General features: G+C 48.6%; 1 protein-coding gene across 1 annotated transcript in view; it reads left to right on the plus strand.

Moving 5' to 3' along the window:
• Window positions 1–13,536, plus strand: part of SCAF4 (SR-related CTD associated factor 4) — an 860,634-nt gene that overhangs the window by 602,250 nt on the left and 244,848 nt on the right. Inside the window, exon 20 of the mRNA XM_069204042.1 lies at window positions 10,253–11,396. Coding sequence (XP_069060143.1) covers window positions 10,253–11,396 — 1,144 coding nt within the window. The remainder of the gene's footprint in view (window positions 1–10,252; window positions 11,397–13,536) is intronic.

Below are 13,536 nucleotides of genomic sequence, written 5' to 3' on the forward strand. Positions count from 1 at the left end.
TAAGCATTTGTTGTACACACACAGGCAATAAATGAGAAACACACACTCAGACAATTCCAGGCCAATAGGTTTTTGTATAGAAAAATATCCTTTCTTAGTTTATTTTAAGAACCATAGGTTCAAATTTCACATGTAATACTTCAGTTGAAAGATATTGCAGGTAAGTACTTTAATCACAATAGCATATATACTTTTCAAATAAATCACATATAGCTATTTTAAAACTAGACACTTAGTGCAATTTTCACAGTTCCTAGGTGAGGTAAGTATTTGTTAGTTCTTGCAGGTAAGTAAACCACCTATGGGGTTCAAGTTTGGGTCCAAGGTAGCCCACCGTTGGGGGTTCAGAGCAACCCCAAAGTTACCACACCAGCAGCTCAGGGCCGGTCAGGTGCAGAGTTCAAATTGGTGCCCAAAACGCATAGGCTTCAATGGAGAAGGGGGTGCCCCGGTTCCAGTCTGCCAGCAGGTAAGTACCCGCGTCTTTGGATGGCAGACCAGGGGGGTTTTGTAGGGCACCAAGGGGGGGGGGGACACAAGTTAGCACAGAAAGTACACCCTCAGCAGCACGGTGGCGGCCGGGTGCAGTGTGCAAACACATGTCTGGTTTCCAATGTAAATCAATGGGCGACCAAGGGGTATCTTCAGCGATGCAGGCAAGGGGGGGGGCTCCTCGGGGTAGCCACCACCTGGGCAAGGGAGAGGGCCTCCTGGGGGTCACTCCTGCACTGGAGTTCCGATCTTTCAGGTCCTGGGGGCTGCGGGTGCAGGGTCTTTTCCAGGCTTTGGGATCTGGGAGTCAAGCAGTCGCGGTCAGGGAAAGCCTCGGGATTCCCTCTGCAGGCGTCGCTGTGGGGGCTCATGGGGGACAACTCTGGCTACTCACGGTCTCGTAGTCACCGGGGAGTCCTCCCTGAAGTGTTTGTTCTCCACAAGTCGATTCGGGGGCGTCGGGTGCAGAGTAGCAAGTCTCACGCTTCCGGCGGGAAACGCAGTTGTCTTGAAGTTGCTTCTTTGGAAACAACGTTGCAGTCTTGGATGAACAGGGCCGCTGTTCTCTGGAGTTTCTTGGTCCTCCTAGAGCAGGGCAGTCCTCTGAGGATTCAGAGGTCGCTGGTCCTGGGTAAAACGTCGCTGGAGCAGTGTCTTTAGAAGGGAGGGAGACAGGCCGGTAGAGCTGGGGCCAAAGCAGTTGGTGTCTCCGTCTTCTCTGCAGGGTTTTTCAGCTTAGCAGTCCTCTTCTTCTTAGGTTGCAGGAATCTGAGTTCCTAGGTTCAGGGGAGCCCCTAAATACAGAATTTAGGGATGTGTTTAGGTCAGGGAGGGCAGTAGCCAATGGCTACTAGCCCTGAGGGTGGCTACATACTCTTTGTGCCTCCTTCCAAGGGGAGGGGGTCACATTCCTATCCCTATTGGGGGGATCCTCCATCTGCAAGATGGAGGATTCCTAAAAGTCAGAGTCACTTCAGCTCAGGTTGCCTTAGGGGCTGTCCTGACTGGCCAGTGACTCCTCCTTGTTTTTCTCATTATCTCTTCCGGCCTTGCCGCCAAAAGTGGGGCCGTGGCCGGAGGGGGCGGGCAACTCCACTAGCTGGAATGCCCTGTGGTGCTGTAACAAAGGGGGTGAGCCTTTGAGGCTCACCGCCAGGTGTTACAGCTCCTGCAAGGGGGAGGTGATAAGCATATCCACCCAGTGCAGGCTTTGTTACTGGCCACAGATTAACAACGGCACTCTCCCCATGTGGCCAGCAACATGTCTCGAGTGTGGCAGGCTGATAAAACCAGTCAGCCTACACGGGTAGTTGGTTAAGGTTTCAGGGGGCACCTCTGGGGTGCCCTCTGGGGTGTATGTTACAATAAAATGTACACTGGCATCAGTGTGCATTTATTGTGCTGAGAAGTTTGATACCAAACTTCCCAGTTTTCAGTGTAGCCATTATGGTGCTGTGGAGTTCGTGTTTGACAGACTCCCAGACCATATACTCTTATGGCTACCCTGCACTTACAATGTCTAAGGTTTTGCTTAGACACTGTAGGGGCACAGTGCTCATGCATTGGTGCCCTCACCTATGGTATAGTGCACCCTGCCTTAGGGCTGTGCGGCCTGCTAGAGGGGTGACTTATCTATACTGCATAGGCAGTGTGAGGTTGGCATGGCACCCTGAGGGGAGTGCCATGTCGACTTACTCGTTTTGTCCTCACTAGCACACACAAGCTGGCAAGCAGTGTGTCTATGCTGAGTGAGGGGTCCCCAGGGTGCCATAAGATATGCTGCAGCCCTTAGAGACCTTCCCTGGCATCAGGGCCCTTGGTACCAGGGGTACCAGTTACAAGGGACTTACCTGGATGCCAGGGTGTTCCAATTGTGTAAACAAAAGTACAAGTTAGGGAAAGAACGCTGGGGCCTGGTTAGCAGGCCTCAGCACACTTTCAAATCAAAACATAGCATCAGCAAAGGCAAAAAGTCAGGGGGTAACCATGCCAAGGAGGCATTTCCTTACAGGTGTCCTTTGGTGTCGCTGGTTTGTGTGTCCAGGAGCACTTATGGTTGTGGGATCTTGTGGTATCTTGTGGTCTGAGGCTGCAGGCATCGTCATGAAATCCAGGACAGTTGAAACCACAGTGGACTTGAGCTAAGGAGAGCTGGGGGATGTCATTGACCCCAGGGACCCACTTCAGATCATGCCGTAGGCGACGGATGCAGTGATTGCTTCAAGTGTCGGGTTTCTCTCACCACAGAAGGTGCAGGAGAAGGAAGCCTGTGTGCAGAGGCTGGAGGTTACTTATGGAGTCCTGGAGGGGTGAAACCACAATGGACGTGGACTTAGGGGACCTGGGGAACCTTGTTGGCACCAGAGCTCCACTCTTACTTGGGTCTGTGATGGCGGGTGCAGTGGTGACGTCAGGTGTCAGGTCCTTGTGGTTCTGGAGGCTGCAGAGTTCTTTCCTTAACGTTGGTTAGGGAGCAGGTCTTGTGCCCATCGGATTCTAGAGTCTTTGTCTATGGCAGGCAGTCCTCCTGGGTTTTTTTGAAGCTCAGCTGCAGGACGAGCCATCTTTTGGTACAGAGTTCGTCTATTGTTGCAGACAGGCTGACGGGGTTGGTGCCAGGTCAGCTGCTGCTTTTCTGCTCTTCTGCGGATGCCTCTCTTAAGTGTCCTTAGACTTCTTAGGTCATCAGGATCTGAGTTCTTGGGTTCGAGGTGCCACCTGAATACTTAATTTAGAGGAGTTACAGAGAATGCCAGGTGGCAGCCAATGGGTTGCCCATCCTTAGGGTGGGCTACACCGTCTTCATGACCACTTCTGCTGGGGAGTGGCCAAAACCCTGACCCTAGAGGTCTAATTCTACCCAGAACAAGATGGAGGAATTTCACTAGTGGTGTCCACTTCAGCTCGTCCACCTTAGGGGTGGGACTGGCATGATGTAGGCACACCTTCTAATCTACCTAGTTTTCCCATCTGTCTTGCTGACAAGAAATGGGGTCAGGGCAATGGAGGTTGGTCATCTCTGCCATTTAGAGCGACTTGGTTTGCATTACAAAGGCAGCTAGTCCTTTGAAGCTTCTCGCTCTGGAATGTCCTGCTTGAAGGAGGTGTGACCATCCCTGCTTAGTGCAGGCTTTTGTCTCTGGCCTCCGAGAGCGCTGACTCTTACCTTAGGGGGTCAAAAAGATGGCTGAACTTATCAGGAACAGTCTGTGAATACACTAGTAGCAGGTAGGTTTTCATGGGGCACCACTGTGGTGCCCTCTGGGTGCATGCATTGGTAAATCCAACACTGGCATCACTGTGGCTTCACCAATGTGAGATGTTTGATACCAAACATCCCTATCTTCAGTGAAGCCATCATGTAGCTGGGGAACTCGTAGAGACCAGTGTCCAGCACATGTATTTAAAATGGCCTCCCTGATCACTTACTATGTCTTGAGATTCAACAATGACACACGGGCATATCTGCTTGTGCAGATATGTCCTTGCATGTAATATAATGCACGCTGCCTTCGGGCTGTAATGCCTGCTAGATGGCCGACATACATATATTATATTCAGTGTTGGGTGACATGGCAAACAAGCTGTGTAACATGTTGTGTTTTCACTTTGATATGCACCAAGACATGCAGCCTGCAATGGCAGCCTATCATGTGCTTGGTGAAGGGTCCATTAGCGTGGCAAAATTTGTGCTGCAGCCCTTAAGAACCCTCTTTAGTACCCCAGGCTCTAGGTACCAGGGGTACCATTTGCTAGGGACTTAGATGGTGCTAAAGGTTTTGTCAATTGGGGAACAACGCTGCAGTTTATCTGGCACTTTGGGTCCTGGTTAGCTGAAACTCAGTGCACAGTCAATCGAAATTACATCATATCCCAGTCAAAAAAGTGGGGGCTAATCATGCCAGATTCTGTTTGAGTAACCTGAATTCTTGGAGTAAAACAATGAATCAACATTGTCCACAGATATGGGTTTCTTCATGGACTGAACTTACATGCGACCTGGACGCATGCGAGGATGCCTCCTGCTGGTAACCAATTTGGTTTTCCTTCAGTTGCTGTCTTGTTAAATCTCCAACTACTTGCTGATTTTGCATTTGGATAGTTTTTCAAGTTGCGATGTATACATGGGTTTCACTTACCTTATATTGGCAAGCCATGCGTTGTTGAGGTATATGCATGGTAAAGGCATGTATGGTAACTTCATGCAACCGCTTTAAGGCAACTGGGTGAAGCTAGGATTGACAAAGGCACTCTCCCCATGTGACCAGCAACATGTCTGGCGTGTGGCAGGCTGGCAGAAACTGGTCAGCCTAACACTAGAAGTCTGATTGGTATTCAGCGGGCATCACTAAGATGCCCTCTGGGTGTAGGTTACAATAAATTGTACACTGGCATCAGTGTGCATTTATTGTGCTGAGAAGTTTGATACCAAACTTCCCTGATTTCGGTGTAGTCATTACGGAACTGTGGAGTTCGTATTTGACAGACTCCCAGACCATATACTCTTATGGCTACCCTGCACTTACAATGTCTAAGGTTTTGCTTAGACACTGTAGGGGCATAGTGCGCATGCACATATGCCCTCACCTGTGGTATAGTGCACCCTGCCTTAGGCCTGTAAGGTCTGCTAGAGGGGTGACTTACCTATGCCACAGGCGGTGTGAGGTTGGCATGGCACTCCGAGGGGAGTGCCATGTCGACTTAGTATTTTTCTCCCCACCAGCACACACAAGCTGTAAGGCAGTGTGCATGTGCTGAGTGAGGGGTCCCCAGCGTGGCATAAGACATGCTGCAGCCCTTAGAGACCTTCCTTTGCATCAGGGCCCTTGGTACCAGGGGTACCAGTTACAAGGGACTTACCTGAGTGCCAGGGTTGTGCCAATTGTGGAGACAAAGGTACAGTTTAGGGAAGTGTAAGGAAATGCCTCCTTGGCATGGTTACCCCCTGACTTTTTGCCTTTGCTGATGCTATGTTTTGAATTGAAAGTGTGCTGAGGCCTGCTAACCAGGCCCCAGCACCAGTGTTCTTTCCCTTACCTGTACTTTTGATTCCACAATTGGCACACCCTGGCATCCAGATAAGTCCCTTGTAACTGGTACCTCTGGTACCAAGGGCCCTGATGCCAGGGAAGGTCTCTAAGGGCTGCAGCATGTATTATGCCACCCTAGAGACCCCTCACCCAGCACAGACACACTGCTTACCAGCTTGTGTGTGCTAGTGAGAACAAAATGAGTAAGTCGACATGGCCCTCCCCTCAGGGTGCCATGCCAGCCTCTCACTGCCTATGCAGTATAGGTAAGACACCCCTCTAGCAGGCCTTACAGCCCTAAGGCAGGGTGCACTATACCATAGGTGAGGGTACCAGTGCATGAGCACTGTGCCCCTACAGTGTCTAAGCAAAACCTTAGACTTTGTAAGTGCAGGGTAGCCATAAGAGTATATGGTCTGGGAGTCTGTTTTACACGAACTCCACAGCACCATAATGGCTACACTGAAAACTGGGAAGTTTGGTATCAAACTTCTCAGCACAATAAATGCACACTGATGCCAGTGTACATTTTATTGTAAAATACACCACAGAGGGCACCTTAGAGGTGCCCCCTGAAACTTAACCGACTATCTGTGTAGGCTGACTGGTTCCAGCAGCCTGCCACACTAGAGACATGTTGCTGGCCCCATGGGGAGAGTGCCTTTGTCACTCTGAGGCCAGTAACAAAGCCTGCACTGGGTGGAGATGCTAACACCTCCCCCAGGCAGGAGCTGTAACACCTGGCGGTGAGCCTCAAAGGCTCACCCCTTTGTCACAGCCCAGCAGGGCACTCCAGCTTAGTGGAGTTGCCCGCCCCCTCCGGCCACGGCCCCCACTTTTGGCGGCAAGGCTGGAGGGAACAAAGAAAGCAACAAGGAGGAGTCACTGGCCAGTCAGGACAGCCCCTAAGGTGTCCTGAGCTGAGGTGACTCTAACTTTTAGAAATCCTCCATCTTGCAGATGGAGGATTCCCCCAATAGGATTAGGGATGTGACCCCCTCCCCTTGGGAGGAGGCACAAAGAGAGTGTACCCACCCTCAGGGCTAGTAGCCATTGGCTACTAACCCCCCAGACCTAAACACGCCCTTAAATTTAGTATTTAAGGGCTCTCCCTGAACCTAGAAACTAGATTCCTGCAACAACAACAAGAAGGACTGCCTAGCTGAAAACCCCTGCAGAGGAAGACCAGAAGACAACAACTGCCTTGGCTCCAGAAACTCACCGGCCTGTCTCCTGCCTTCCAAAGAACTCTGCTCCAGCGACGCCTTCCAAAGGGACCAGCGACCTCTGCATCCTCTGAGGACTGCCCTGCTTCGACGACGACAAGAAACTCCAGAGGACAGCGGACCTGCTCCAAAAAGACTGCAACTTTATCCAAAGGAGCAGCTTTAAAGAACCCTGCAATCTCCCCGCAACCTTTAAAGAACCCTGCAATCTCCCCGCAAGAAGCGTGAGACTTGCAACACTGCACCCGGCGACCCCGACTCGGCTGGTGGAGAACCAACACCTCAGGGAGGACCCCCGGACTACTCTACGACTGTGAGTACCAAAACCTGTCCCCCCTGAGCCCCCACAGCGCCGCCTGCAGAGGGAATCCCGAGGCTTCCCCTGACCGCGACTCTCTGAAACCTAAGTCCCGACGCCTGGAAAAGACCCTGCACCCGCAGCCCCCAGGACCTGAAGGACCGGACTTTCACTGCAGAAGTGACCCCCAGGAGTCCCTCTCCCTTGCCCAAGTGGAGGTTTCCCCGAGGAAGCCCCCCCTTGCCTGCCTGCAGCGCTGAAGAGATCCCTTGATCTCTCATTGACTTCCATTGCGAACCCGACGCTTGTTCTAACACTGCACCCGGCCGCCCCCGCGCCGCTGAGGGTGAAATTTCTGTGTGGGCTTGTGTCCCCCCCGGTGCCCTACAAAACCCCCCTGGTCTGCCCTCCGAAGACGCGGGTACTTACCTGTTGGCAGACTGGAACCGGGGCACCCCCTTCTCTCCATTGGAGCCTATGCGTTTTGGGCACCACTTTGAACTCTGCACCTGACCGGCCCTGAGCTGCTGGTGTGGTAACTTTGGGGTTGCTCTGAACCCCCAACGGTGGGCTACCTTGGACCAAGAACTGAACCCTGTAAGTGTCTTACTTACCTGGTAAAGCTAACAAAAACTTACCTCCCCCAGGAACTGTGAAAATTGCACTGTGTCCACTTTTAAAATAGCTATTTGTGAATAACTTGAAAAGTATACATGCAATTGAAATGATTCAAAGTTCCTAATGTACTTACCTGCAATACCTTTCAAACAAGATATTACATGTTAAATTTGAACCTGTGGTTCTTAAAATAAACTAAGAAAATATATTTTTCTATAACAAAACCTATTGGCTGGATTTGTCTCTGAGTGTGTGTACCTCATTTATTGTCTATGTGTATGTACAACAAATGCTTAACACTACTCCTTGGATAAGCCTACTGCTCGACCACACTACCACAAAATAGAGCATTAGTATTATCTCTTTTTACCACTATTTTACCTCTAAGGGGAACCCTTGGACTCTGTGCAATGCTATTCCTTACTTTGAAATAGCACATACAGAGCCAACTTCCTACAGGAAGGAACACTGGTGCTGGGGCCTGGTTAGCAAGGTCCCAGCACTTTCAATCAAAACCTAGCATCAGCAAAGGCAAAAAGTTAGGGGGTAACCATGCCAAGGCGGCATTTCCTTACAGCTGCCATCTGGCAAGATCTGCTGTTGCGACAACAGGGCATGGTTCGTCACCTGAGCCTGCACAACGGGGATAGGTCCATGCTTGGAGATTGAGTGGAAACACCGGACAGCCTTCGAACCCCTTTCTTAAGGTTTGATGCGAGTTTGGCAGCCATGCCACCCTTGACTGTCTATGCAGGACACTGGTAGACGTTTGTTGTCTGGTGGTGTTCTTCTCAGCACATCCAATACCCAGTTATCAGATGTCCGACTTTCTCCTTGTCTCTAGCCCAACAAGCCCTTGCATTAGGAACAGGTACAGGTTATTTGTCGGCCTTTTGTTGGTTGCCTGTTAAGCCATCTTTCTTTGTCACCAGTTATGACGTGTTTTTTTTTTAATGGGTGCTCTATATGTTGCAGCTAAATCCTTTTGTGATGCTCCAGTGGGACCTCAGTATGTTTTCTTCCATCCTTGATGTGCGCATCCCATTTGAGCCTATGAACATCTGCTCCCTGAGATTGCTCGCATTCAGGACCATGTTCATTATTGTGATCATGCTAGCTCGTCGTGTGAGTAAGCGTCAGGCACTCTGTCCTGAACTGCAAACCACTTCCTTCTTGGTCAGATTGCTGCCAAAGACCAAGACGGCATTCATTACAAAAGGTGCAATGCTTTTCCATATTGGGTAACCTATGACACTGCCAGCATTTTTCGCTCTACACGTTCGACAAGGAAGAGAAACTCCATACCTACTCCCAAAGAGCTTCGAGTTTCTACATTGTTCGCAGCAAGATCATCATCTCTTCGTGTGTTTCTCTGGTGCGAAAAAGAGGACAGAAGTACCGAAACAAACCATCTCCATATGGATTGTTCTGTGTGTAGACCTGCGCTGGAAGGCATCTGGACTCATTCTACCAGAAACAAAGCTGATACCATCGCACTAATGCGTGGAGTATCTGTTTTGGACATCTGCCGGGCACATCAGGGAGGGCACTTTGCTTTCAGTCCTACAGGATTCCTTAGTTTGAGCCATTCCATAGACCCACCGGGGGAATGATGAGGGGAGCATTACTGCTTTGGTATCTAGTCAGAAGATAAGGAATCGTGCAGTTAGAATTGTGTCCCCAGAGTCACTTCCAGGGCAGGATGGATCTGATGCGGAGCTGCACGATGACTCCTACTGATGCACAAAGGAATTGCTGAGGAAAAACATCTGCATCCAGTATGGCACCTGGAGTATACACAAGTGACGATCTGAGTTTAGGAAAGACTCCACCCAAAAGATCATCTCCCAGGAAGATTGTTACCAAAGGTAAGTAACTGTTTTTTTTTTTTTTTTTAATCTGCATATCCATAGAAAGAACATTTCCAATTCAATTTGAATAACAGTTTCAGATAATTTAACAGAACTCTGCTTTGCAGCAAAGTGTGAAAATATCAACATAGACATAGGTGGCAGCAGTGGACAATGTTATGATCCATTAAAACAAAATCTTTATTTTACGGATAGCATTGACCTTTATCTATACATCAAATCACTTAAGTAATGTCCTGTCTGCTACTAAGTGGTTTTCTGACTTTAGTGTCACGGGTCAATTTTCAGAGAACTGTTTTAGAGGCTGATAATACTGTATTAATATGAAAATAATAGACCCATCATGTTCAGCCTTTGCTGTGGATTATGAATATTTGTGGAATAAGTGAATAATCAAGTGAAGTAGCCTGAAACATTGTTGAAGACTGTTTTGAAGACAATGCAGAAAACCTTATTTTGGTTTTCTACAAACTCTAGTTCGTAGTAGAAAATAATGTACTTTGTGCATTTCAACTTATTTTAAAATGAAACACTAAATGTAATGTCCTAAATATTCCCTGTGACATAAAATATAAAATATTTTACCTTTAACATTTTCCTTATCGAAATAAGACTTATTTGTACAAAATGCCCAAGATTTAGCTTTAAAAAAAATATTAATAGTTGGCAAAAATAATGGCAAAACAATTTCGTAACACTCTCCATTTTTCCCTACAGGGTTTCTCACACTTGCCTGGTATGTCACATCCAGGTATGATGCACCCACTGAGTTTGCCTCCTCTGCCTGGATTACCACCAATGCCTGGTTTGCCGCCTCCACCGTGTCCTCCGCCCAGACCTAATTTACTGCTAGGACCACCACTTCAGACTGGTCTGCCACCTCATTCTGGTTCCCTACTTCCACCAGGTCTGCCACCCCAAACTGGTCAGACGTCACAGCCAGTTGCTCTTTTACAGGGTAATTTACTGCCCCAGGCAGGGCATCTTCCTCTGCAGGTGGGCCAACATCCTCCTCCTCTGCAGGCGGGCCAACAGCCTCCTCCTCTGCAGGCGGGCCAACAGCCTCCTCCTCTGCAGGCGGGCCAACAGCCTCCTCCTCTGCAGGCGGGCCAACAGCCTCCTCCTCTGCAGGCGGGCCAACAGCCTCCTCCTCTGCAGGCGGGCCAACAGCAGCCTCCTCTGCAGGAGGGCCAACAGCCTCCTCCTCTGCAGGAGGGCCAACAGGAAGGCCAACAGCCTCCTCCTCTGCAGGAGGGCCAGCAGCCTCCTCCTGCTCAGGAGGGCCAGCAGCCTCCTCCTGCTCAGGAGGGCCAGCAGCCTCCTCCTGCTCAGGCGGGCCAGCAGCCTCCTCCTGCTCAGGCGGGCCAGCAGCCTCCTCCTGCTCAGGCGGGCCAGCAGCCTCCTCCTGCTCAGGCGGGCCAGCAGCCGCCTCCTGCTCAGGCGGGCCAGCAGCCGCCTCCTGCTCAGGCGGGCCAGCAGCCGCCTCCTGCTCAGGCGGGCCAGCAGCCGCCTCCCTTCCAGATGGGCGGCCAGCCTCCCTTCCACGTGGGCGGCCAGCCTCCCTTCCACGTGGGCGGCCAGCCTCCCTTCCACGTGGGCAGCCAGCCTCCCTTCCACGTGGGCGGCCAGCCTCCCTTCCACGTGGGCGGCCAGCCTCCCTTCCACATGGGAGGCCAGCCCCCACGCCAAATGGGCAGTCTCCCTCATCACACTGGTCCTCCATCAATGATCCCTCCTCCACAGCTTCCACCTTACCCAAGCCTTTTAGGACCCCCTCCTGGATTTGCCCATGGGATTCCTCCGCCACCTCCTCCGCCACCATTCATGAGGCATGGCTTCAGTCCAGTTCATATGCCACCAGGTATGTTACTTGCGTATTCTTAAATGTATTTATTCAATTTACAAAACCTTACTATATTTGTTTACTGTTTATTTGACTGGATGCCCTGCTGGTGCTGCACATAAGGAATGTAATCAACAGACAAGTTTGCAAATTAGTATGTTTATAAATAATCTTGACTATAGCACAGGTTTTTCACCATTAAAATGATAAAATTAGCATAGGTGTTTGGTAACCTGAGTTAATCAAGAGCAGGTTGTGCAGAATTTCAAAGGAATGAGTGAACACTAATATTTTGTACAGACTAAAGTACTTTCTAATATAGATATTGTCCCTCTGGATCAAAGCTGACTTGCTAGGCTTGAGTTTTCTGAAGTTAAATCATTCTTAGTGCATTGTTCTGACATTGTGACATATACAATGGTAATTAATGCTAGCAATTGTGAACCAGAAACTTTTACTTTGAAATTGAGCCGTTCTCTAACCATGAGATCATCACAAATATGTACAAACTCTGAATCTCTAACCGTGTCTGAATTGCTGTAAAACTTTTAACTTGCAGGGAAGCCCTCTCCAAGAAATAAAAAAATAATGCTTAAGTAAAGACAGCATATTTTGTCTTTTACTGTACTATACAAGAATATGTAAACACACTGCAACTTTAAAGATGTGTTGTGCTTAGAACACAGTATGACATGAAAAAAAACCTTTTCTGTTCCCCTTTTCCGAACAGAAACTATTAACAGAAGTTGTTTCCACAGCCATTTCTACCTTTCAATTAGAAAAACTGCTCTGTCACTCTCAGGCTTTCAACCTCCACAGTCTAAACATACAGCATATTGATGACTATTCTGTTATTTTCCTTGACTCTATATAGGATGCCTGAACACAGGTGTAAACACTTAACTTTTTCTCACAAAATTGTTTTTGAGCTTCATTACAAATTGTTTAAACTCTACTTTATTATCATAATTTTTTGTACAGTAGGTCTTCAATGTAGCTTTGCCTTCAATTTTCAGCATGGAGTCCTTCAAGTTCTTTTTCCTGACTGAAATGCCAAAGGTTAGGTCCTGTGGATTGTTAACATATGGTTGCGTAGTGGTTTTTGAAGCTTTCCATTTTTTTGTAATGAGGAGAGGAGCATTTTTCCCATGAGGTTGTTTGTGTGGCAAAAATGTATTCTGCCACTGCTGAACTGAGAGACTATATACTTTTGAAAGCTGTTTTCTTAAATAGTGTTGTGGGGCAGGCTAGAGACGAAACCATGCAGAGCCTATACATCTATGTACGCCATTCTTTCCCTCCTTCTGAAATCCAAGGAAAACATCCCTCTATGTTCCTGTAATTTCTTTGAACCTTTCAACATCAAAAGGGGCGTATAGGTTAGAGGGAAAAGGATGCTCTCACATCAAAGGTGAAGCCTCTGCTGTCAGATGTGTCCTCACAATACAGACGATGCCATAATCATTGAGTTATTGACAAAAGTATAGGTTGATGCAACCTAAGAGGGAATGTTGATAAGTCATAAGGGATTACGCATAGATCTTCAGTGCATGCTTTGGTGAATGTTCCATAAAGTAATGCCTTTAATTTCAGTGGTTAACTTGCTAATCTTGAATTTGACAGTTATCACACCTGGAATTTGTACTATATAGTGGTAAATGTTGGTGGATTCCTCAAGAATGGAGAGTGCATAACGCAGTGGGGATAACCACAGCAGCAGACGGTAACGTTGCTTGTTCATTCTAGGAGCCTTATGCTATCAGGGAGCACCATCACTGCATTTCTTTGCAGCAAGAGGCTTAGTAGGCTACATGGACACCCGGCAACAAATATTCTGAGTTCTGGTAGCACAATGGGAAGCAGTGTTGGTGGACAACTGCTCCATTAGGTTACAGCTTGTCCAGAGTGCCACTTTCCAGCGAACCTCAAACTGAGTTACATAATCTGTTGGTCAGTATCCATGACACATGACAACTATCTCTTCAGAAAGCCACAACATTTTGAAGTATATTTGTAGGAGACTGGCTCAGTTTATGGTATACACCAATGGAGTGGCACCCTATACTGGATCGGGGCAACCCTTAGTGATTGTGAATAGGTGTCCAGATCGCAAAAGCTCTCCAGGGGTAGCTGAGGTGAGCAGCTAAAGCGTATCCAG

Source organism: Pleurodeles waltl, chromosome 8, assembly GCF_031143425.1.
Source record: "Pleurodeles waltl isolate 20211129_DDA chromosome 8, aPleWal1.hap1.20221129, whole genome shotgun sequence".
Taxonomy (NCBI): domain Eukaryota; kingdom Metazoa; phylum Chordata; class Amphibia; order Caudata; family Salamandridae; genus Pleurodeles; species Pleurodeles waltl.